Here is a 27,280-nt window from a genome sequence, read left to right on the forward strand (position 1 = left end):
TGAGACCGGTAACAGCCTCTGTCGCGTGGGCTCCGGTCTTCTCTGAGTCGGGTTGTTTGGGAATGCATCCCAAAGTGTGTGATGAACTCCATCTAGTGCAGTATATCACTGCGGTCAACTCGGCAGACATTCGGATCTCTGTGGTCAAATCAGCTGCAGAATCTGACGTGAAACAGATTCAAATGGGCGGAAGAGCCACGGGACACTGTCTGATATGGATGTGTTCAGAACATTTCTGACCACATCCAAACATCTTAACTGTACTAGTCATACAGAAATGTTGTAATGCGTCAAACACGAACGTACTGGTACAGCTTTTAGTGTTGTTGAATATATATTCTTGTAATTCCTGTAATAAACTTCTGGTTAATTTGATTAAATGTGTCTGTAGCCCAATATCAGTAATGCATCTGTGTCCTTAACAAATTCTAAAGACTGAATCTGAATCTTGACAGATCGGTGCGGCTACAGTAGTAAAACAAGCGCTGCACCGGCCGTCTTGGTGAAGAGGGAGCTGAGCCGGAAGGCGAAGCTTTCCATTTACTGGTCGGTCTACGTTCCAACCTTCACCTATGGTTGAGGTCTCGGATACAAATGGCCGAAATGAGCTTCCTACGTAGGTTGGCCGGGCTCAGCCTTAGAGATAGGGTAAGGAGCTCGGACATCAGGAGGGAGCTTGGAGTTGAGCCGCTGCTCCTTCGTGTCGAAAGGAGTCAGCTGAGGTGGTTCGGACATCTAATCAGGATGCCTCCTGGACGCCTCCATTAGAGGTTTTCCAAGCACGTCCAACTGGTAGGAGACCCCGGGGAAGACCAACAACACACTTGAGGGATTATATCTCCCGGCTGGCCTTGGAACGCCTCGGGATCACCCAGAATGAGCTGGAAAGTGTTGCGGGTGAGAGGGAAGCCTGGGCCGGTCTGCTGAACCTGCTGCCACCGCGACCCAACCCTGGATAAGTGGCTGATAATGGATGGATGGATGGAATTATGTAATGTAGCCTGACAAGTAACTGATATTGTCAAAATTATACTTCTTGTGTAAATGCACTTAGTTTCATTCCACCACTGCTAGAACCTGAGCACATAATTCTTTATAGTTCCAGCCTCCTAATTTTGCTCCATAAAGTGCACCTGATTGATGCATTTCATTTTAAAAAGTACAACATGTCCTTACAGGTGAGCATGCCTCGAACCGCCCAAGAAGGTCCGAGCGGCAGCCGCCATCGTCTCACAGAATCCTGTGGAAAACACTGAGAATACATCTGTGGAGGATCCTCATCAGGAGTTGAAGGGCTGGCATGCTGCTGCCACAACTATGACTATGCTGTATTATATTATTCTGTGCAGGTCTACAGTTCCTAGTTTTTTTTTTTTTTTCAGCCTCTCAGTTGTTTTAGTTTCTGTTTTGCGTTGAGAGTAATCCGTGTCTTTGACTTTTTGTTGCAAAGCAACACATACAAATGAAATTACCTTTGCATGGGGTAGAGCGTATGGTGGGGTGAAAGGAGAATAATTCAAACCTTCTAGCCACAAATACCTTTTTTTCTGATATTACATAACACATTTGAAAGTCAAATGATTTTAAGATCTTTAGATACAACATAAGCAATGTTTCTTCAATAATTCACTCTATATTGAGTTTGGAACAATCAGCAGTTGAACGTATTATCAAATAGTTTGGTAATTGTCATTTTTATAGGCAAAAAGTCTGCAAGTAAAATCTTTTTATTTATGTTATTTGGCAGCAGCTGTTTTCAATTTCTTCCATAATTTATAAATGACCACACCCTTTACATTGCACACTGTAAAAAAAAAGGGGAAATTAAGCTTTGCTCTGTGAATTCCTGAAGTAATTGATCTGACGAAACTAGATTGTTCTTAGCTGTTGGGAGTGTACCAAAAAGGGATGTAACAAAAATAGTGAAATCAGGCTCAGCCAGTTTAACAATTGATGTCTACACAGAGACACACACAGAGTGATTGCCCTACCAAACTACTGCAGTGGAGTGCAGGGCAGAGCATATGGAGGCTAACAGCAGAGAAACACTGCAGGCAGACTTTGATGCATTTAATATTTCTGAGAAGCTAGGATTTCTCCTTGAAGAGCCACTGGTACGTGTCATTGTCAACTTGTCTTTACTCATACAACAGGCATTTCCTGTCAATTTAGTATTCTTCATTTAAAACAGATCTGACATTAGATTTTAATTTGTCATGACAATAATTATACTGTGTGTATGTATGTATGTATGTATGTATGTATGTATGTGTATATATATATATATATATATATATATATATATATATATATATATATATATATGGGTGTGTGTATGTATGTATGTATGTATGTGTATATATATATATATATATATATATATATATATATATATGTGTGTGTGTATATGTATGTGTGTATATATATATATATATATATATATATATATATATATATATATATATATATATATATATATATATATATATATATATATATATATATATATATATGGTAAAGACATCAGCAGCACCTCTGGGCTGGAACTGATAATAATACTTGTTTTTGAGTAGGATTATGTCAAATTAATATTCCAGTGAAAGCCTGTCTCTTAAAGTTTCTATTGAATGGGCGTGCTCACTAGGGGTGGGAATCACCAGAGGTCCCACGATTCGATACTATCACGATACTTGAGTCACGATTCGTTACTATCACGATACTGCGATATATTGAGTATTGCAATATGTTGAGTATTGCAATTTATTCTCTTTTTTCCAACTGCAAATTGTCCCCAAAAGGAAAACTTTGTCAACATATTTGATCTAATAAGATAAAGTTTTCAGTTTGTTCATCTCACTTCAATAATTTTTATTGCAGCAAAATGTGATGTCAAACATACAAACGAGCAACATGTCATAAATGTTGCACCTGGCAAACTGAACTGCTTGTATTACTGTTTGTATTAGTCTACATAGTCACGTCATTTGCGCGGGGGCGGGGCTTATCTCCGTGCGTGCAAAAAGGTTTTCATTTCCTCCATGGAAATAACCACTAGTTCTGCTTTATACGCCAGAACATCAAACCCCCTCGTGTCTGGGTTCATAATATTATCCGTAGGCGCACACAGCTCGGTGAATTTCACCGGCTTCTCCAGGAAGTGAGTCTGAAAGACGGCCGCTTCGATTGCTTCTAGAGCACCAGCAGCCGGTTTGATTCATGCTTTTTTTATGTCAGTTCATTGTTGCTGCCAAAGCTCCGACTGCAAGTCAAAAGGCAGCAACACAGCAGGATCTGAGTCTGTCCGCAGAGGGTTGGTTTCTGAAGAATTGGACCTTGTGTCACCGATCACAAGCATCAATAAAAACTAAATAGAAACAGACAATCTTCTAGCTGATAATCTTGTTTACTTATGTTATATAATGATTCAGTATTCACTTGAGACTGTTTCATAACCAGTTGAGAGTTCCTCCTGTAAGTTTGAAATGCCAAATTGTTACACAAAATCCTTTATGTCTATGGAGACCTTTCGTAGAAATGAAATGTTACATGAATATATATATATATATATATATATATATATATATATATATATATCATGAAAAGAAATATAACTAGAATTTTTCATTTGTAAAGGCTGCTAAACGTATTTATTAGCATTGACATAAAATAAATAAGTAAACATCTGCATGAAGCACAGCCTACTCGTACGTTCAAACAATGATTTTCCATCTGGGCATCCCCTGTTTTCTGCTTGGTAAATGTTCTCAGCTTTCTACTGCCTCCCTCTTTTAAATTGCTTTCTCTCTCTGATTGATAGCACCAGTCATTCCCTGACATGCAGGTCAGGCACCATAGCAAACATGAGCTGATGATGTTACTGATTACACTCTACATGAAAATCCACCATGCAAAAACACAATCAAAAAATCAACGAGCAAGTCAGTTTTTTTTAAATATTTGTCTAGACTGACCTTCCAGACTATTATCGGGAGTGGTTAGACCTGGCAAACAATCTCTCACATCTCATAGAGTCACGGAAACTACGGGATCTGGTTCACAAGGTGAGACTGAGCAATGCCTTCTCTAACCATTCATGTAAATCATGTGTGAGCCCCTGATGGTTTTGAATGTTCTTCAAAATGGAAATGTTAAAAGCGAAAGTCTGATCACAATCCAGATGCCGGTGTTAAGTCTCCATCTCTTGAGTGACCATCGGGAGCTCAGGCTGGCTCACCTAGCGCTGGGGTTCATCAGCATGGGATATGTATGGCAGGAAGGACAACATGCACCTGCTCAGGTAAAACACTACAGTGCAATGGAATAAGGGATGGTAAAAAATAGTCAGCGGTGTTCTGGCAATGCAACACATAAGACAAAGAGTGTATAAGCATGTAATTAGGTGCAGCGATACTTTGAGCTAAACGCTATCATGACCGTGCTTATACGCTGATGTGAAAAAGGTATAACGTTTAACCATGTTCACCGTGTAAGTTTAGCTTATTCTATAAACCATGAACGTCTGTTAAAACATTTTGTACCTATCCATCGAGTGCCTGCTGTGGAGATATTTCACAGCATGAGTGCAAGTTTGGACCAAGGAGTGACACCAGAAGAAAAGTAAGGGGAATCATCAAAGTCAGCAGGATCCATCCTCTGGGCACCAAAATATCATGGAAATCCATCTAAATATTTCAGTCTAGATCAAAGTGTTGGACTGACCAACATACTCTGCCTTCCCTAGATACATACTAAAAACCCCAGAGAGGTGTCACTACTGGGTTTATATATTTTGTTTTTGTTTTGACAGATTCTACCAAAAGCCATAGCCTTTCCCTATTGGTTGGTATCTAATAGGCTCGGCCTTCCGCCCATCCTGACTTACGCAGATTCCATTTTAGCCAACTGGAAATTAAAGGATCCCACAGGGTGAGTAATGCTGCTTCATTGCCTCATTAATGACTTGACTTCATGCCCATAGTCCACTAAAACTCTTTTAGAATGATAGTAACATTACAATAAAACTGTGTATGTCTAATTTTCAGTCACTCGGCCAGAAAACTTGTCAGTTCTTTCTTTTTCCACTAAGGTTCATTTTCATTTCAGGGATATGGAAATTGGGTATGTAAGAGGAAGCTCCAACATTGTTTTTGTTTTCGCAATTGCATTTTCACATGATTTCTTTATTCTGGTCCTCGTGACATTCAGCATGTATATTTCAAAAATCATTTTCAAAAATAGGAACTTGGACTTGATATTTTCATTTCCTGGTGGGGAGAGTGCCAGGGGATTTTGCCTGGTGTCATTGTTGGTTGAGATGGCTGCCAGTTCAGGCATAACGGTTAGTAGTGCTGTTGCTCTTCCTCTTTATCATGGTTCCTCTTTCTGAACTTTAACTTATGCTGTATGTCCATCTGACCCCTTCCTTTTTTGTGTCCCATCCACATGCTTTGTATGTCTTTGTCCCTTCCCACTCAGTGATCTTTTTAAACTCTAACCAGGGGGCTCTACAGGTGATGCATGCCATCAAAAACTCAGACCTCATCGCCATACAGAAAGGTCTCATACAAGTGACTCAGTCTTTAAAGAAGATGAAGGAAACTTTCAAACTCATGCACAGTAAGCTCAAATTAAACCTAGGCAATCTAATCAATTTAAACAAATCAATTTACATGCTGTGCCTTTTTATGAAGGCAGAGAAACCAGAGGTAATTAAAATAACTGAATTTGTGGTATTTTCAGACCATGTGGATTCAACTGCGTTTTATGGGACATTGAGGATTTTTTTCTCAGGGTGAGTTTTAGGTGCAGATCAGATGATGAATTCCCTTCTTCTTCCTTCTACCTTCCACTTTTATCTTTTAAGGCACTGTACATATGGTACTGTGTGCTTATAATTGGATCTGTAAAAAGGAGGTTTATAGTATGTATGCCTTTGAACTGTTTTAGATGGCGAGACAACCCCATGTTTCCAAGGGGGCTGTTGTATGAAGGTGTGAGCAATGAGCCAATTTCGTTATCGGGCGCAAGTGCAGCCCAGAGTTCAGCCATTCAGGGCTTTGATGCTTTGCTGTGCATCCAGCATGAGGATGAGGCAGGTAATGATGCATTTCCTCCCACCTTTGACCCCCATCAGATGCTTCTCATGAATGAATCACTCTGTTTGTGCAGTTGATTTTTCTGACAGAAAAAGAGAGGTTGTTATTTTCTTTCTTTTAAAATCGGTTTTCTTTTCTCTTCATTGATTCGGCTTTCTAGGTGCCTTCCTGACACGCATGAAGGATTACATGCCTCCCGCCCACCGTCAGCAAATAGAAACTCTGTCTGTCAGTCCATCTCTGCGAGACTTCATCCTGTCCAACTCCAGCCCTGATCTCTGCCAGGCCTACAACTCTTGTGTTTCAGCGCTGGTGGATTTACGGAACTACCACATGAATGTTGTGGCCAAGTACGTCGTCGTGCCTGGTAACCGCGCCCGCGCCATGGGCTGCCCGCTGAGCGGTGTGAGCACTGAGTGGAATGTCAAAGGGACCAGCGGCTCCAGCTATATGGTCTTCCTAAAGAGTGTTCGTAATGCCACTCAAAAAGCACTGATCTTAGAGGGGACACATGTCATTTAAATAGTGTAACATGCACAAGCCAACACTTGTTTATCCAAATGCTCTTATGGTTACATTTATATATGTTTTTAAAATCAAAAACAAGTATCAACAAACATCACCTCCATTATTCTAGTCAGACAATTGTATCCGTCAGTGCATTGTGACATCACTGCTGGGTGTGGCCAGACAGACTAAATGGTTTGAACCAGAGGAGGCAATGAAACACTGCTTCTGAGCCTGGGACCTACGATGAATGGTTATAAAGGTCAAACAAAAGGTAGAATGTTTTATGTATTATTTTTCTTTTCCTAAACTGCACTCAAACATACTTAAAATAATCACATGATGTGATTGTAAAAACTTTTACAGACCACGCTAGAGGGACTAGCATTTATTTTATTCTGATTTTATTTGTATCAATTAAATCATTTGTAGTTTACAAATTTTTTTGAGTTATTTTTCTTTCTATACACTCCCACACATCCATACATTTTACTACTGCTAACTGAAACCTCAACGTTACATTGTTGTACTAATGTTTGTTAAAAATAAATGTTTTCTTCTTAGCAACCAGCTTGTTTGTCTAACTGTTTTGTTGCAGTCTCTGAGCCGGGCTGTGACAAAATATACACAATGATACCAATAATTTCAAATAGAAGAAACGCTTTTTTCTTTTTTTTTAATTTATAAACTAATTTGGCTTTTATAAATAGAATCTGAAAATGTGAACTCCTACGTGCTTAAGAGGAATAAGGCAGAGAAAGGAGACACATGTAGAGAAAACCTTGAGCTGTGAAAATAGGAAATAGAAATAGAGGAAGTAAATACTGTAAGAACCAAATGCTACAGGACAAAATAAAAGCAAAAGAGAATCAGCTGAGGAGAATGAAAGAGACAGACATGGTGGGAGAAGGATGGATTTGGGATCAGGTCACTTCGTTTGAATGACCGGAAACCCCCGTTCGCCTGAGCCTCCAGGTCTTATAGTGTCCCTTCTTAGTATTGAGTAGTAATCCCGTTAGAAGAGAGAAGGAGGAGCTCAACCACTCTGCCGCTGCTGAGCCCTGGTCATGGTCAGTCCCTACTTCACTGAAGCCCAAAAGATGTAAAATGAGAACTGTCTGACACCGGGTGAATGCAGCTCTGCCTGTAACTACACCTAGGACTGTAGCATTCAAGCAGAAGGGGACGCTGCCTCTGGAACTGTTTTTCTCTATTCTGTATTCCCATTTCAATTTCTACTTTAAATGATATTGTCAATCTTACTTAACATAGAAACACAGATTTATTCTGATATGTAACAATTATATAGGTTTATGTTAAAGCCACTAGTTTCAATTATTCTAACGTTGTTTCAGAGAATACTGAGATACTATAATAACCATGAGCCTCAGCGGCCATTGCTACCGAGAATATTCCAGTCAGATGCACAAGCCACAACTAAAAGTATACTGATTTCCCAATGTAACTAATGAAATAATGTTTAGGTTGAGATGATTGGAGGTTTCTTACCAAAATGCAGCTTGGGAGTCTTAGTTAAATTCTCCCACACATACACAAGCTTGTCCCTCTAATTTAACTAAGAAACAGATATTTTCTAACAATCTTCTGTACTGATGAGTCAACTTGGAAAGGTTCATGCCAATCGAAGCTGTAGGAGTGCTCCGACTGTGAGTCACGTAACATTGACTTGAATGAATAGAACTTCTTTTTTTTCGAAACCAGGAGCGCCTTAACCTTTTTAGCACCATGCTGTTTCTGCTCGAAAATGTCATACCCAAACTAAAAAGGCTGTATCTCTGCAACCACTAGGGCTATTTGAATAATCTTGGTGTTATAATAAAAATGTATAATTTGAGATTTTGTTCAGATGTGTAATTATCAGTCTATATGTTACTGGTTAAACAGCTCCTCTCACTTCGCAAGACAAGGAGCACACTAGATCACCTGTAGTTGAGCTTTTTTTTAATTGTGATGTAGAAACAGTAGAAAAATGCATAATATTGCACATAATCACTAAATTGCACTTTCTCAAGTTACAGATCTTTGCATGGACATTGGTGACCTGAATAATGTTATCTACTGCCTAGTCTAATGATGGGAGGCCAGTATGAGTCTTCCTGACATTTATCCATAATCTACATACAAGCTGCTGTTATGACATTTCTTTGAGTTCAGTACCATTGCTACATCATCAGTGTGTTTTTTTGTTCTTAACCAAAGCTGGTGGCTACAATTCTCTACCTGCTGTAAGATTGCTACCATACTCCGTTAGCACTGTATAGCCCTTCTATTCTTGCTTGTTCAGTGCACAGTTGTTTGTCTGCAAAAATAAAAGTTGTTTGTTTTTACAAGATGTAATGCGCAGTTGAATGGCAACATTAATCACTATAAAAAAACCAACTACACTTCAAATGTAAGCTTACCTAGCATTGAATAAATTACTGAGAAGTATATTAGGTTCAATGTTGCACAATGCGTGACTGAGAGAAAACTTAAAGAGAAATGTCAAAATAGCCTTTACTTTTTGTTGGAAATTAAAAACTAAATAAAATCTTTTTTTAAGTTATCATAGAAAATATTCTGCCTCGAAAGTAGTCAAAACATATATGTTGTTAAAAAGATTTTGATCTCACCCAGAAGAATTATGCACTTTTAACAATTGTACCTACTTCAAGGTGCCCAAACATATATATGTATTTATATATATATATATATTTAAAAATGTATTTTCATAGTACTTTGCTAAAAAAGATTCAGATATTCTAAAATATAAATTCTGAATATTACGTGACAGTGTAGCCAACAAAAAGGACAGCATGACTGAGGCAAAGTTGGCTGGCTAGTTGGTTGGTTGCACAGTGAGCTAAATGGAGAGTAAGAAAGAAAGACCGAGAGATAAAGCGGCAGAGTTATACAGAGAGGGAGGAGACAGGAGTTATAACCAAAAGCAGGCAGACGTTCAATCGGACAGACAAACTAAGCAGGATGTTGACAGATAATGAGGAAGAAGAGAGAATAAACGGGCCATAAGAACAGCGCTGACACACTGCCATGTTCTGTACGGTGTTTCAGTCTTTCACTCATGTTCCCCTCAATAGTCAAATGTTTGTGCTTTGCCGGAGGTGGGGCTGATGTCCATTCAAAGGTAATAGCTTCACTCATAAAAGGCCCTCCACATGGCGCCTCCTCTTGTTGCCAAGCAGTATGCTCTAAGGGGAAGAAGACCAAAAGTGCATTGCAGGCAATACAAAGTCAGACATATACACTATGAGTTGCATTGGTAGCGCTTTATAATAACTACACACCATTTAGCATTAGTAAAGCATTAGTATACACTTAATTCATCATTTATAAAGCATTTTAATTGGATTGGTCTAATTACAACTGAGGTGGCGCGTGCTGTCTCAGGACCTCTAGTTTGTGAGAAGCTTGCTACTTGGCTAGCTAGCAAACAAGTCACAGCTAGCTAGCTAGATACTCATAATCAATAATCAATAATGTATGTGCCAGCAAACTATGAAACATACTCGTGCCACTGATGGGCATCGCCCCCATCACGATCATATGGATGTTCTTTATCACTTTGTGTCGTGTCTATTTCCCTTTTATGTTGAGAAGATAACTGAGACTTGTGTTAGCTTTGAGGCACTGCTGGCCTTTCAATGTCATTTATAAATGTGTTGTAAAGCATGGATAGTCCTCCCTTTAGATGGGGTCCTACACATACTTAACTAATACTTAACTAACGACTAGTAACTACCTGAATTAATCCTGAATTGCAGTATTAAAACACATTTATAAAGCACCTGTTAAACATTAGTGCATCATATATAAGCCCTTAATAATTGATTTGCAATATATATTACTTAATTTACAAATGGGGAATCCATCATTTGTAAAGTATGAAAACCTAATAGCAAAAATGCATAATAGTCAAGCTTATTAATCAAGAATAGAACATTTATAACTGTTTATGAACTGCACACTAATGAGTTATTAATGAGTGTTCATGTTGGAACAATGCTTTCTAAATAATGAATTAACTCATGCTTTACTAATGCTAAATAGTGTGTAGTTATTATAAAAGGGCTACCGTTGCATTTAACCAGCAGATTAAAAAAAACATCTATATTTACACAGCTAAGAAACATATATGTATCCCAAAGCTCACCTAGTTTTTGCAGGTGTGTGTCCATCCTCTTCAGCGAACATGCCAGAAAAAGGTTTGACAGAATCTAAAATGTTTGTTGTCCCTGCTCTCCCCCAGCTGACTTAATGTGCAGTCTCAACTCAGTACCCCCAATGAACTGGTTTCTGTCGTTATCCATCCTCATGTGTTGATCACTCCCTCTGAATATTCCCTCATCCATTTTGAGAGTAGCAGGGGTATTATTTTGCCCAGCAAAAAGGCTGTTTCCAAAGCCTTCATGTTTCAGTCAGAGGAACCAGAGTTTCCAACGAGCATGCTTTTTGGACTCTGTCTTGGATTTGCGTTTCGGGGTGGATGTGAATACTTCATTGGAGTAAGGGAGAGCGGGACATTGTTGGCTGTCCAGGGGGCAAAGTCTCTTCATCAGGGTCTGTAGCTTGTCCTCCTGCAGTTTGAAGTCCAGCTCGACACTGTAACACGAGCAGAAAATGCAGAGTTTTAGATCATTTACACTATGCAGTTCAGTATTTTACTTTAAAAAAAAAGAGGGTTTGACAGACGATTTATTGATTGAAGATCAAGTGCATTAATCTGTAGATTTTTAAAGTTAGCAATTTATATTTTTAGAGGTTGTAACATTTCTGACTCTTCTTTTTTATATTAGTAATCCACTGATGTCCAGATGGAGGCTGGGAGGGAGGCAAACCGTTCAATTGCACTGTCAGACACCCTGGCAGCATATATCTCTCGCAGCACATATCCACATTTCAGAGACTCCCACGAGTAATAGAGTTCCTTTGCATCATGTCTGTATTTTTTATGGATGCAGTCAAAGGGCTTTCCCTGCATATATTATATTTGTATAAAAAAAGAGCCAGAAAATGAGTTGCTCCTGACACCAGACCTCCATATCCGCCAGTATAATCCCAGGCTGGTCAGTGTCAGATTTTGTTCAGGCACCGTAGTTGAACTCTCTCTCCGATTAAATCTCTCAGGCCTGAGAATAAATGTAGGGCTTAATCCCATCGAAATGAAACCACTGAGAGGCCAAGCATATCCTGATTAACTGCCTGTATTCAAGGGATAAATGCGTTATTATACACCATCTCCTTTCACTTTATTGCTATTGATTTGTAGTGTTCTGTTAATGTACATATTCCTGGGGTATGCAATAAATTGTGGTAGCATCCGAGTGGAAATAAAAGATAATGAATCATCTGCTATGTGCCTGCCAAAGTGACACAAAGTGACACACAAACCGTACCTGATAATAAAATGTTCTGTCGCTTTTTGGTTTTGGGCGTTTTTGAGTCATCCTCATTTCATTTATTTTGTATCACTGCCAACATTACTTAACACAGCATTTTAGAAGCCCAGTGAATACTGCGATTTACAAAGCTTTTTTTCTGTCATTCAAACTGTGGAGGATTAAAGGTGGAGGGGAGTGAAGCTGCTGAAAGAGATGACATCTGACATGTCAAGGTCAACCATGTAGTCCTCTCCTTGTCTGCAGGCACACAAATAGACGTTGTGGCACAAAGCTCGGCCTGATAGGGTAGCAGCTTTGATGGGCAGCGTAATTAGTTTGCTGAAGGATATGCTATACTCAAAGTGACAATGAATTCTGGGAACTGTCTTCACCCTTAAGATAAGTGTCGGTTAAGAACAGAGCTCTATTAAAGCCTTCCGGGGAGACACCGCATGGAGGGCTGGATAGTAGTTTGGCTGGCCTGGACTTACAATGAATCAATGCACTGGATTATATGAAAAGCAAGTCAGAAATGTGCAAGATTCTGTGGCTGCTTGAAACTCCTCATTATTGATATAAAAAAGTATTTTCAAGCATGTTTCAAAACAAAACCTCTTTTCACCCGGCGCTTTGCTCATTTTTCATTTTCCTATGTGCTTTTTTTTTTTTACTTATTTCCACTTCAAATAAAAGCTCACACACTTGCAGGTAAACACTGATGACGGTGAGAAACTCTGTTTTTAGATTAGACTGAAGCCTTTATCTTGACAGAACTGCTGTTTCTTGCAGTACGTGATGCACACATCTCTTATTCACATCAATTGTTTAATTTCCTTCAGCTTTTATCCGTATTTTCATCTTTTTGTTGGATGTAAAAAAACAAACTGCAAGGGTCTTTTTCGTTGTTTAAAGAATGTCGACTTGACAGAAATCAGAGAAGAATCACAGCAGCACAGTGCAACACAGAATAGCCTCAGCAATTATTAAGCAATTAATCACTTGGCAGACTTGGCACTGCAATTACTGTACACTGTGGACAAATGCCACGGTGGGAAGCCCAGGGCAGCGCTGTACGACGTGGGTGGCACCGGCGAGCAGGTGCCTCAGCAAACAAAAGCCCTATATCTAAGATCATCTCCGTGCAAAAACAGATTGAAACAGCTGGAGACAGGGAGGCTTTTTCTAGGGCATTCAGCAAAGCAGATTAATCATCTCTTTAGCTATGCAGTGTGAGTAGCTGTTGCTGTGATCAGCGGCGAGCCGTTTGTTTATCTGTGGTCGTGGTGTGCTGAGCACCGTTCAATGATTGTTGCTCCTGGGAGGGCTTCATGCTGCCGTGAGATGTCTGTTTAGCGCGGCATACTCAACGGTGTATCTACCTGCTTGCCGTTTTTCTCTGTTCTTTCTGCTGCCGGCACCAAAGTCATTCCTCCTCTGGTGATTTCCCCTTTGGCCATTCAAAGTTTAAACTCTCCACTTGACAAGATGAGTGGTTCAGGCCCAGTATAGTGTAACATCTTCAGAACTATGACAGGTCACAGTAGAATGAATCACGAGAGGCTGACAGTTATTTCCTCCCCTGACAGGCAACCGTCGAAGCAGAAACTTCCCGCAGGTTATCTTGATCAGATGCTGAATTATTCCCCTGTCATGTATACCAGATTTGAAAGCCATTGTTGTTGTCTATGACACAGCCTTACAGACGCACAAAGAAAAACCCAAGCTTGATAATGAGAACAAAATGGAATAAACAATCTTGACAATTGTTCACTCAAAAAAAAAAAAAAACACAGCTCCACCATCTCAGCATGGGATACAAGTGCTAATTAGCTCATTGCATCTCATCATATTGCTTTCCCTGAACCTAACTGTTTTTCAAAGTCATTGTTAGTTCCAAATTGGAAACAACTACATTGCATACTTTGATTCAAATGCTGCTTTTTATTCAACACAGCATGATAGGAATAACATCTTTTCATGCTTTTCATCTAAGTACGTTTGTTAAACTGGGCTTCCTGCTGTATACTCCAGGTTTAATCAGTGGTAGACCGCCTACAAGTTGTTTCAGATGCTCTTCTGAATCTTGTTTAAACTACTTGTTTGAAATGTAGATAACAACGGAATATGAAAAGCAGACGATGGAGGCAATTCGATCGTCTCTGTGTTTGAGTTGAATGTTTCAGTTCCATACTACTACTACGACGACAACTATTACCACTAATAATAATACAAATTTTAAAAAAAGAACTTCTTCTGGTGATATCTAACCAGCCAGATTTGTTTCGTTGTGTTAAAACATGCTCAGGGTTCATTAACCCGGCTGGTACGATTTGTTTGAGCTGAGAAAGCTGTCAATCCATCCACGGGGTCTCGGCACACTTCCAAAGGGACTCTGGTGTGGTTTGTTTACAGGTTTTATAAAAGCAGATATGGTATCTTAGCATGCTTTCAAAAGCTAAACTGTTAATAACTCCATCTGCTGATCAATGGATTTTATTGGTCTGTGTGAAGCATGTATAGGTCAATTGTGGGTTAATTCAGCAACTAATGCACCGTTTTATGTTTTCAGCTGTAACGATGAAGCATTTTGAATTCGCTACCGCTCTGATTTGTGCCCCTGACTGACGTTTTCTCCATTGCAATGCCAGCAGAGGCTCATGCATATTGTATAGTATTTAGAGCGGTCCACTATGCCAAAATTAGGGCCAGCAGACAATTTCTCAGTAACAAAGTAAAACCCGAAACAATCTGCAAGACCAGACACCACTATATCTTTCTTTTGTATGAAGGGACTCCTTTAGGGATCCATTTGTCCCCTGATGAGATGGACACTGTCATTATAGTTATTCCCCTAATGTATAGTACATTCAGCCTGTCTATCTCTTTCTCTGTCATTTACTTGCCATGTGTATGCCCTATTTGTTGCAGTGATGCATGAGATGCTGCAGTAAACCGGAGGGTGGGCAGAGCTGAAGTCTGGATAAGACCTATAGATTGACTACCGGAGCTCAGCAACTACTCGAGTCCTGAATTTATCGCCTATACTGGAAATGCTGGACTGCTCGGAAATGAAGTGCTACATCTAAGGGCATGCTAATCTCGGTTATATTTGAAACATGCAGTTTTGAGGGGTAACTTTTCATCCCAACTTGCTTTTCTAGGCTTTAATTTGCCTCCTATTCAAGGTGTCACACAGAGTGGTTTGACCATCAAGGTAATTACCGCTGCCCTATAAGTAGTTTAACTCTCTGTATTAATAGACTATTATAATAACAGGGCTGCTGGTAATGAGGTGAGGTCGTTGTACGTGACGTAAAAAGAACATTCAAAATCAAGAGCAGAGGTTGAGAATAAAGTAGTGTTTTGATTTTTTCCTCCCTAAAAACATAATTCAGTCTTGGAAGGTTTATGCAGCTGAAGAATACTAAACAGCACTATTTTGCAGAATTTAAGACATTTATGACAATTGCTTTGGCGTAAATAGACAGGACCGTGACAGTATACTGCCCTGCTTGCCAAGAGACTCTGCTCTATTCACTGACTTAAAAAACAACTGGGTGATCAGAAATAAACAACATTTAATGAAACGGCGCACAGATGAAATGAAAAATATTCCACGTTATTAGTACTCCGCAGAGTGTGTCTTCAATGTGATGTTATTACCATCCCACATGCTATGTTTTACTGACAACAGACTGAGGGCAGTTCTTTTGCCATCTGAAATTGTTCATTGTTTGTTAATTAAGCAAAGCTGCTTCACCGACGTACAGAGTTGGCAGAAAATAACATCAGTGAGGTGAAAAAAGAAAACTCAGCTATGGGCTTTAGGACTTTTCTTTTTCTGCTCATCTACGCAGTCGTACACATGATATTGCTGTTACATCTATAATGTTTGCTTCTCAGTTAAATGAAACCCAAATGCATCCTGTTGCCGTCTGCAGTGAGACGCTATTAAACAAGAGGTCCAGTCAAAACCACACGACAGATAATACCCTTTACCCATCACTACCATACAATTATTTTTGCAGTTATGAATGGTCTTTCATACCGTCTCTGCTTAAACCCTCTTGAAAGGCACACTTACTTACAGTCATGGATAAACACATGGAAACAAATCAAAGAAAAGTGTTTTGTTGCCGACTCTTATTCAAACTGCATCCATTTCACAACGTTATAATTACGTTTAGTTATGAAGATGTATTGATCTCCTGCCAGGGACAGTAATTTAGGAAACGCTCCTGTGGGTCCTATTAGAGCTTAGGAACAACAGGCCTTCAAATTCTTCTTCCTGACACGTCAGAGTCAGATTCAGGTTCAATAATATGTTGCTGAGATCTGGTGTGTTTGTTTTGCCTTTCCAGGGAGCGTTGAGTCAGTTCTCATCTGTTGCTGAGTCGTGGTCTCCCTTTTGCCTTCGGTTGGTGAATCTTATTCTCAGGATCATTCAGTCGAGGCTTAAATCTGCTTTCCAGTTTTATTGATTGCACAGCTGCTCTCTGTCTTGCAGTGGTGAGAGTAGCTGTCGCTCTGCAGCACTCTGTCTCCGTCACCCTACTGTGGTTTTGGAGAGATATTGATGAAGGAAAGCCTTTTGTTTCTATTTTTGCTTCTTCTTCTTCGACCAAAATCAGACCAAAGCTCTTGTTTTGATGCGCCAACAGTAAAACTTTTAGTTTAGTCATGCTCCTTAGGCGAGCCAGCGGCACATCTCTGGTGTTTATATCCAGTAGGTCTTGATTAGTGTGCAGCCCAGTTTAAAGAATGTATCTCGTCCAAGTCTCCATGTGAAGTGTATTGGGATGTCATTGGGCTAGAACATTTTCTCTCTCTAACCTTTTCCCCCTGAGGCTGATTAGAATGAGTGTTTAAAGTTTTAACGTGATACACCAACACCTGTTCATTCTTAATCAAAGTCTGAGGTTAAACCAAATGAAAAATAATTAGTCAGTATTACGGGACCCAGAAATTTGAACATTTTACCATGAATTAAGTTGCCAAAAAAGGTCTTGCTAGAGCAAAAGCATGGAAGGCAGTCATTGGAAATGAGCAATGAAAGAATAAATTAGATCCTATGTATACGTGTACGTGAATGTTGTCGTGCCGGGTGAAACAAAGGTTCCCCTGGACAGTACATTTGGTTTTAGCTAATTTCAGCAACATGTTTAAACTCAAAATGCATTCAGAATTAAGGCTGAATTATGATTTCAAGTCAAAATCAGTTCTTCTGTGGAGAAATGACTTGATATGCAACACTTGCATAAGAACATATCTGTGAGGCCCAATGCTTTTTCATCCCCCTATATCTAATACAAAAGGAGTACCCTGCTTTTAAGTTCCAGTATTGTTTTCACACCACAATCTGGGTCAGCTTGACACAATGCACTCGTCAAGGGAGAACAAAGAGGGTGCATCTCGTAGAAAATATTACATAAAGAAAAATATCCTGAAAAACGTGTCGGTTTCCTTTTATTTCCACAAAATGTCCATGGTAAGTATCACCATGGCTTTATAATATTCAAGATCTTTTAAATATCTGAAATGAGAGTAAAGTTGGACAGGTCTTTTTGTATTGCTGTTTAAACCAACCTTTATTGTCGTGCAGCATATTGTTACATTTTCATATTCAGTAGGGATGCAAAACTTACATCTATGGTTTTTAAGCTACCTTCACTTTCGCCCATCTGAAAAGAACCGAGAGGTCCCACTGTACAAAATGTATTGCCTGGAGAGTATTTCCCAAACAGCTGTCTGTTTCCTGTTTTAAAGAACAAGGTAAGAAGCGGGTTCAGCGGTGAAGGCTTTTGTGACAAATGACACAAGGTCATAGCTTTAGTGGATTGCCCACCTGCTTCTGAGCCATTGTTCAGCTCCGAACACATGAGAACACTTACATCACACAACACCGCTGTGCATTTTGACAAAAATCCAGAGTTAATCCAACCGTTGTTTTTTTTGTTTTTTAATAGGACATGATGCAATTCTAGATCTCATACTTCGTGGCAGCTTCAACTGTATTTCCTATCCTATCTAATTCACTTCCTCCTGCTGTATGATTACTTATTTATTACAGCAACACATTCCGCAGAGTAATTATTTTTCATCATCCATTGTACTGTAGAAAAACACGGCGCAGTGCAACACATAATATACTCTAAACAGTACTGCCGGCAGCTGCACACTTACTTCTTTGGGCTCTTCTTCCCAAATCCCTGATGATCATTTTATGATTCATCATCTAACATTTTTTTATTCTTTTTGAGCTGTCAAGCCTTCGTGAGATCAATGTCTCTCCATACAGTTTCTGCACAGCAAAGCATCACTGCACCAAACACCTCTTGAAGGCATCACCCTTTCACACTGAATCAAATTATCATACAGTAAAAAAAAAGCATTTAATGCAGCATTAATGACACAGATATTAATGATTGTGAAAAGGGCCCACCTGTAAATGATGCATGCGCTGTTTCGACAAGTGTCACAATTTGCTGTGTCTTGTCCTGTTCGGTAGGTGAGCCTGTGAACAGAGAGATGAAAAGATACGTGTGATCTCCAGTGACAGGCTTGAGCTTCCATTTTTCAACACCTGTGGGCATCAGCTATCATCCAAAATCTGTTCAGCTTGGTTTTTACCCAGTGTTGTTTATTCCCAACAGTTGAAAATGCAGCAGGGGCTCTGATCCTACAGTTCTCTCAGATTTGGTTAATCAAGTGTGCAGACTTGCTGATTTTACATAACAGGATTACCTCGCTTTGCCAGGACATAGTTATAAAAATGTGTTCTGTGTCTCTATTCTGTAGGCAATAGGAAGTAATTAAAGTAACTAAATGCTGCATGAATCATGTGTAGTGAACAATCAATACCTTTACATTATAGCACAATACTGTACATCTTTTTTATTTCTCATCCAACTCAATTTGTTTCAGACATAATGAACATCAAGGATAAAAAAAAGCAATCAGCAAGACAAATTATATCTGCTCTGTTTATGGCATGGGAACACAGCCCCGCGGGCCTGTTGTCTTTACTGTATAAGAGTTGCAATTTGTTATGTTGAAAGACCTCCACAAAGGACCAGCGTAAGCCATCTCTGGGGCACGGCGGAGATTTATGCGTACACATGTTGAAGATGACGTATTTAATATACAATGGCTTTGTTGGAACATTCTATGCATATATTTCCTAATTTGAGTTTACACAAGCATGCAGGGCCGCATACTGTTATTTGCGCTAGTCACTGCATGCAATAAGTCATGGCTGCAGTGTCTGGGGATGAAGGGAGGGGCTGTGTGTGAGCTGCACACGTAATTATTCGCTGTCACGGCAGCCCATCACCCAGTTGGATGTCATGTGGAGGGCTTGGATCTCAACTGCTCACAATGACATGCGAGGTGACCTCCTTGAGGGAGAGAGAAAAGCGTGTGGATCGAAAACGCTGATGGGAGCTCAAGGTCAACAAGTTCATCCATCCTGCCCTGTTCCCAAATGAAGTCTCTCTGAGCAGCTGCGAGCAAGAACAGTAACTCACTGCACAGACAAGGTCCACACTCCTGCTGTGCTGCTGCCTGGATTCTTGTACATCTTTGTAATTTAAAGAGCTGCGCTCTAATAATCAAAGGGTATTAACCTAAATTCATAATCACGGCATGAACTTGGCACAAAAAAAAACAAAACAGCTCCTTTTCCCATTCAGGGTAAAATGCTCGTGAACCACTAACGTGACACTATATTAAAAAGCACAGCATGTCACAGAGTAAGATTTCATAGATGTTTCATGGAAAATAAACCCTGCCTCCCGATATTCGTTCACTAAGCCGACTGTTTGTTGGCACAGATTCACTGCTGTGTTGCCTGCCCACGTCAGCTGTCCTGGGATATGTCCTGCCCTCGTCATTCCGCTTTTCCTGTCAACACCCCCTGCCTACGTGGTTGCTGCTCTGCATGAGCGCTGCATATCATTTTGTTTTTACTGATAACCTGGGATCAAAAATTACATTCAAATGTGGCATGCTATGCTGTGTGTATGTTATCTCATGCTATGCACATGTTTTGTATGTAGTATGCAGACACAGCAGATGTTATTTTGTGAGTAACATTTACTGTCCATATGATGCAGCAGCTAGCATTGGTAGCGACCCTCAGCTCAATATAATCATATAACCGTAGTACTATGGCCCTTTAATCAATACCGTTTAACCGAGAGTTGGTATGAAACACACTTATAAAAAATGACTTATAGTCTGTGTGCAACTGTATTATTTATTTTTTAAATCTTAGAACCACTTTGAGCTAAAAACCTTGAACATTGTAGTTTATGTATTGCATCTAAGCTGGCTAAGGTTATAATTATTAAACATACTTAACTTCACTCAATCAAAGCCCCACTTTGCGCATATACTCTTGTTATATATTACATTCAAATATAGCAAATATAGTTACAATAAGAAAATACAACTTTTAATTTCTTTGCAAAATATATATGTATATATATTCCTTTTCTGTGCATCATAGACCAATATACCAGTAACACATATATAATGTATTATCTATGTTCCCAATGGTTTTCTGTATATTATACCTTTTTAAATTATTCAAATAGGCTTTGTGGTTGAGGAGATAATCTGAATTTAATATGGGTATATTAACCATTCGGATTTTCAGAAAACAGGGCTTGATGCCATAAAGTTAAGATATATTTAGTTATGCTGTGATTGAGAAAGAAAGGAGAAGGAGAAACTGTATTATCATCAGTGGCTGACATAATCAAACATGATCAAGTGTCACTGACCCACTTTTGCTTAGGTTTGGAAAACTTGAAATGCAAATGCGTTGTTTGTGGTTCCTTTTTGAATATGAACAATTGGCCTCACGCGAGAACATAATTGTATTCTTATCTTAACTTTCTCTTACTTTTTTGTTTGTTTGCCATGACGGATTCAGCAAACCTCAGATAACTGTATAAATTACCATCGTAAACATGATGAATGCCACCTGTGCTTAAATGAGCATGTGTTCATGAGAATTGAAAACTATTATGTTTACCGCCCCCAGTAGTACCATATAAGGCAATGAGTCCTGTCCCATTTGTCCAGAAGTGTTCATTCATGACAATGGCACCAAAGAATGAGATACATAAAACGTCTTTTAACACCGTCAGCAGCAGAAATAGCAAGCTGGTAATGTTGTGTTACCTGAGGGTTTGTACTGTTACTAAAATAAAGTGAAGATAGCTTAATATAACATCTTGTCACAGCAAGGCGATCTATGATTGCAACCGAGGGAGTCAAGGGGAAGTCTCTATCAGGGAGATGGATAAAAGAGTACATGCCATCATAGGTGATGTTGAATTGTCAGATCTTGCAATGGAGGATGTTCCCCAGGACAGCGACTTGAATAAACCGGCACGTGAAAAGGCAAGCTCTCTTCCAAAGGTAAGTTAACCATGACACACATGGTGACACTTCTCACTGACCTTATACTATACAGAGACAAATCAACACTAGACTAATCGCAAATTATTCCTAAGACAGGTCTGGACCTCTCCTAAATTGTGTTCGTACCTAAGAGAAATACAAAAATAAAATATGTGGGTGAATGCTGTAACTTCTTCTAAATCACTTGAACAAGACACTTAAGAATGAATCTGTTTGACGAGTCCTTCTTGCATAAGGCCCAATGTGTCAATTGCTTTATCATTGGTTCACTTCAACCTTTTGTCACTGCATGTATGTTAATGGGAGTGGCTTAAGATACACTTGACATCATGTATGTATTCCCGGTAAGAACATGGAGACTTTTAATTGGATTCATCGCAAGTATCTGACTGTCCAGCCATGCAAAAATAGGAAGGGGAACGTACTGTGGAGGGCATGCTTTGCGTCCTGTAACTGCACCTCTCTAATAATGTAGAGGGAGCACAACACAGCGTGAGCACTACAGCAGGCAAGGTTTTGTGGAGATGAAAGGCAAAGTGTTATGAGGCTGCACTAATTGGGCCTTTACAACCATGTTCCACAGAGCCACACTGGGGTGCCTTGTTCTCCACTGGATATGGAAGACTTAAATACAATTTGCTTTGTGTGGCTATGGGTTTTAGAGATGGAGTCAGTGGTGGATTGGCCATAGGGAGTACCGGGAGTTTTCTCGGTGGGCCGGTCAGTAATGGGCCGGCAGTGGCTGACCTTTTTTTTTTTTTTTTCATGTAAAGACGCATAAGAGGCCCAGTGGCCCTATGATTGGCCCAGTAGTCCCGCCCACGCATTCTCCAGATCCCCCTCGTCCAATCACCTTTAATGATGAGCTAACGACACATGATTAGCAATCTGTGAGAGAGAAGAGAAAGCAAAAATGGAGAAAAAACGAAAAGGCGGTGCAGAAAAACTGAGGGAAAAGAAAAAAAAAGCTCTCGCAACTGATGCTGCTAAGAGCAGAAATATAATAAACATGTTTGCTGCTGCGGGGGCTGCCGGCGGTGGCGGAGCCCTCTCAGGAGGTGACATCGGACAGTGAAAGTGAGGCTCCCGCTGCCATGGTGGCACAGTGTCATGAAGTGGAGCTTCTAATGAGCACCAAGACACGTCTGGTATGAACGGACTCACTTTACTGGTAAACTGCAGTATTACAACTGTTAAAGCATTGAGAACGCGCTCTTGCACCCGACATGTATATATTTTCCACGCGTAACATTCAACATTAGTTAGCGTCAACAAGCACGTATCATTGTACTTTCTGCCTTCAAAGTAAAAGCACTTCCTTTTTCCATGCTTTTCACAATTAGAGTAAATAATGTAATAAAACAAGTTACAACATACAGGAGGGGGAGGAGGAGATTGGTGATGGTGATAGCAGGTGAGTGTGCTAGCTAACATGTTGATGTTGTGGATAAACACTCATTCACTAAATGTTAAGAAACGTTGTCTATGAACTTTACTTGAATAAATCTAGTTCTAAAGTGTTGGAAAATGATATACTATCCTGATTAATTAACCACTATTTTATGGTGCTGTGGTTTGAGCATGCAGATCTGCTTTTTCACATTTTTTATAATTACAAATCAGGTCACCAGAGTTAAAGTGTTTTAAGTATCAATATACTTTCTTTAAGCCCCAATTTGTTCAAATATGCTTTAGCTATTTTTTTCTGTCAGTGTTTATGGTTTATTGTCCATGCTTTTCTTTTTTTTGAACACTTATTTATGGAAATTTTCAGATTAAATTACATCAAATAAGAGACAAGGACACAATGACCCATTTCAGTATAGTAGTGTTATTAAGGGCTTGTGTGATTATATGTACAGCACATCAACGGACCGAGTTGGCATAGTATCTGCGCGTGGATTGTGGTGAGTCAGTCTGGACCAAAAAGTCCAGGGCCGAATTTTTGTCCCAGTCCAGGCCTGGATGGAGTACATTGATTATTTCGATAGCACTGCAGTAGAAGTCTGGCTGTGGACATAGCTTGAGTACCTTATGAAAATAGTTTAGCATTAAACTTAGCCTGATGTAGACGTGTTGTCTTGTTCAAGGATCATGTATCTTGTTTCCAACTAAGATCTTATTTTTGTAGTTTAGGACATCGTTGTAATTGCTTATAATAAAATTGCACTTCAGTTAATTGCTCAAATCTGGGATCACAGATCTGAAACCAAGAAATCTGAAAAGGAGAAAGTTCCAGCAGTCAAACAAACATAGTCACCCACAGAGTTTTCATGTGAGATTAGGGATTATTATCATACTTTCTATTTATCTTTCCTCCTTTGGGTTTAACTTCATATAAAGCAGTTGTAATAATCTGCTTTAACTGTTTATGAATAGTCGAAAAATTGTTTATCGGCATTGTTGTACTGATGTTGCTATGTTCCCAGATATGAACAATTACTTTGGTGAGCAATTGGTTATTATAGCCCATAGAAATGATAATCAAAGTAACCACACTCAAGACAAAGACTAATGTTGTTATAGGAACTATGCTTTTTCCTGACAGCACACTGATGTGTGTACAAAGTACATTGTATGTTTGGTTGCATGTGCAGAAGACTGCACTGTAAAGCTTACTCTACTCACCCCTCTCTCTGCGCTTCACCTTTCTCTAGCTCCTGAATAACTCCAAGTAGGACTTTGATGGTCTCCTGGCTCGAGCTGATGAGGTTTTCCATGGCCTGCAGCTGTGCTTTGATATCCTTGTCTCCTGATAAGGGCATTATCTGCTGGCTGCTCCTCATGCCTTGGGCTCCTGTGTCTCTTGGAGGAAAGCCCTCATCCCCACCAACTGTTTGCTGGAGTTTAGAGGAGGCTGACGCATGCCTTGTCCGATACTGCCCTTGTGACTGCTCAGAGCATTTGGCACTGTGGGGAAGTGTCTGTGACTGCTGTTCGTTTAGCTGTGTACCCTTTTTCCGTTTGCAGCTCATAGGCGGGCTTCCTAAAGACTCGACCTGTGTCAAAGAGTTCCACGCAACAGGGCCCATACCCTTTGACTTGTTCTGTGAAAACTCTGTGTTAGCCAGCTGGCGCTTTGAAGAAGTGCCAGCGTCCATGTCTTCTTTGGGTAATCCTTTGTGTTTGGTCCTTTTCCCACAAACCTGATACTCTGTCTCTTTTTTGGAAGCAGGGCTGCCCGGATGGCACTCTTCCGAGAAATGTGAAGAATCTGGACAAGAGGGTCCATCCACACAGTTGGCACTGGAAAGCAAATCCTCTGTATCACTGCTGTCATCAGTGTGGTGAAGCAATGCTTTTGTCTGGCCCACAATCTTACCCTTGTACTTGGAGGACTCCCCGATAGGTGGTCCCTCCTCTCCTCCTGTCTTTATATCACTCAAAAAACCATTGTTTTGTCCTTTATAATCTTCCACCAAAGCAGTGTGTTTAAATGTATGTCCTTTTTTCCTCTCAAAAGGGAAAGTCTTGTATCGCTTAGTGAGGTCTGGCGAGGTCTGGACACCAGTACTCTTGGTCACGTTTGGAATAGAGCGTCTGGCAGGCATGGTCATGTACTTTCTGTGGGTCACTTTGCAGGAAATGGATCTGGAGTGTTTTCCTCGATGCTCCTTCTGAGCGTCACAGATATCCTTAAAACGCACCTGTAGGGCCTTGTTTCTCTTCTTTACCTGCTGCTTGCCTGACTCTGGTCCAGACTGTGCATCGAGGCTGTGTGATGGGCCTGTCTCTGAATCTGATTCATCTGAATTTGAAAGAACTTTAGTGTCTTCTTTGCTCACCATATTTCCTGAAAAAAGGTAAAAGAGCACATTTGTTACTCTTTCATCAAGTTTGGAAGGAATATGATCTATAATCACAGCAGTAATATACTATTACAAATTACACTGGGACAATAGCAATAACCGGGTAACATACACCTTTATCAAAGACACAATCTGCAAATCCAATATCAATGTCAGGGATCCATGGCACGGTATTTATCAATGGCTAGTTTCCAGATTTCCCCAAATACAGCCAGATGTTCATTTTGTAAAAGATAGTCCCATTTTGAGTAAAATAAATGATAAAACAGGGTATGCTTTAGGGCGTGGCCACCTTGTGATTGACAGGTCACTCCCACATTGTTGCTTTCAATTCATGAAAGATATTTGCCAGATCATTGCGTTGCCTCATCAAGTATTTGCTGGTTATCCTGACATGTTGAACGTTAGTTTATGTGGTTCAGATGATGTCTGTGTGCATGGCATTATTGTCAAACTATGGATCTGCTAAAGCTGCTGGCTGCTATAGTTTGTTTTGGCTTCTGTTTTACACAATGCATTATGACTGGTATGTCGTGATTTATGTTGTTGTGAAATAGCAATGCTCATGTTTCAGTATTAAGTGTTTTGGCCTCAATTGGTTTTGTGGCTTATTTCCCCCTCGGCTCATGTTTTGGGGGTTTTCTATTGGATCACTGTAGACTCCAATCTTTCTTGGAGGGTAACAGTGTACAAGAGCTTAAGTGATTTAAACACAATGTGGCCTTGCACGCAGCCCAATCTCTTGGCTAAATGGGAAACTATTCTGTTGCATATAGGAGAGTTACATTTACATTTTATCAACACAGATCCTATTCATCTATACGTTGGGGAAACATTTCAGCTCAAACAAATGGATTCATATTCCAGCTCGCTTCATATCATAATTACATCTAAACTGCTGAGCTCCCGTTCTCTGCTCTGTACTGGAACACTCAGCTGCACTCATTGCCAACCTCAAGTTTCCTGTGTATCCAATACACGTATGGTCATCTCCTTATCAATGCAACATAAAGTTTCAGAAGATATAGGCTATATTTCTCTGCATTCTTCGGCTTTGACATTGTATGATCGCCACAATTATAGGAGGTGTTTTGTTTAGAAATAGCTGTGGGGCGGTTAGCCCACTAGTAGGAGGTGTTTAGTTTATAATATATTCCCCTTGTGGTCTGATGTCCCTGACAGAGGAAATGGCCACACAGCTTCTGTGGCCCACAAATACTAGACTTTACTTAATAGCTGGTGATGGACTCCTCCACCCGTATCCACTTGTAGGCTCTGAGTCTAAACTCCCTTGGGGGGAAATTTATTATCTTCACTCCCCAATCTCTGCTGTGCAGAGTGGAGTGGCGAGGTCAGAGCCTAGCCATCAATTATAAAGCCTGTACATACTCTGTGATCACATGATAGATCGGTTCCGCATGAGTCGGCTGACTGCACTGACCTTAGACTTTAAATGTTTACAGCTTATTGATAGTTACAAGAGCATCTTGAGGAAAAACAGTGGAGTAACTTTGTCAATGAGAAACAGTTTTCACTTAAGAGTCAGAGAGTTAAAGTCTCCAACAAGTGTGAAATCACAACCGGCTTTGATTACATAAAGGCACTAAAGATGACATTCATAATACAACAGCTTGCTACTGTAGTCACTCCCCCATGCAAAATATGATCAAATGAAAAATATGGCATTTTCTGTCTCATCTGTGATGAAACAGTTCATAGCTTGAGCATATATCAAGCAGCACGAGGAAATGAATTGATGTCTGATATGGTTGAGAGGAAACATCAGAAAGAGCTAGTTAATCCTTTTCATATGACAAGACAGCATGCATTAAATAAACTTCAATGAATCATTTATTACCACACAAAAGCAAGCTATTCATGGTGTCGCTGCTTCTCTGAAAGTAATCATGTTTTATCATTCGGAGACGTTGTAAATCCATCAATGCGATTGTTCTGGTGAGTAAAATGTATGGCATTTCCTTACTGCCAGGTTCACGATTTAATTCGTAAAAGGAAAAACATGTGTAGATAAGATTAA

General features: G+C 39.9%; 2 protein-coding genes across 2 annotated transcripts; one reads left to right on the forward strand and one right to left on the reverse strand.

Annotated features, from left to right (window-relative positions):
* Window positions 1-2,024: 2,024 nt before the first annotated feature.
* LOC306746547 (indoleamine 2,3-dioxygenase 2-like) lies at window positions 2,025-7,096 on the forward strand (the record flags this gene model as incomplete). Its single annotated transcript, XM_079229473.1, has 10 exons — window positions 2,025-2,114; window positions 3,966-4,061; window positions 4,178-4,297; window positions 4,808-4,926; window positions 5,104-5,118; window positions 5,239-5,338; window positions 5,499-5,616; window positions 5,740-5,791; window positions 5,947-6,095; window positions 6,256-7,096. 10 exons carry the CDS (start codon window positions 2,025-2,027, stop codon window positions 6,615-6,617), a joined length of 1,221 nt encoding a protein of 406 aa, XP_079085599.1. The 3' UTR covers window positions 6,618-7,096.
* Window positions 7,097-11,038: 3,942 nt separating this feature from the next.
* On the reverse strand, window positions 11,039-25,221 carry insyn2ab (inhibitory synaptic factor 2Ab; the record flags this gene model as incomplete). Its single annotated transcript, XM_079230188.1, has 3 exons — window positions 11,039-11,222; window positions 18,444-18,515; window positions 24,062-25,221. 3 exons carry the CDS (start codon window positions 25,219-25,221, stop codon window positions 11,039-11,041), a joined length of 1,416 nt encoding a protein of 471 aa, XP_079086314.1.
* Between the last annotated feature and the right edge of the window lie 2,059 nt (window positions 25,222-27,280).

Source organism: Taurulus bubalis (genome assembly GCF_910589615.1).
Source record: "Taurulus bubalis genome assembly, chromosome: 14".
NCBI classification, from domain to species: domain Eukaryota; kingdom Metazoa; phylum Chordata; class Actinopteri; order Perciformes; family Cottidae; genus Taurulus; species Taurulus bubalis.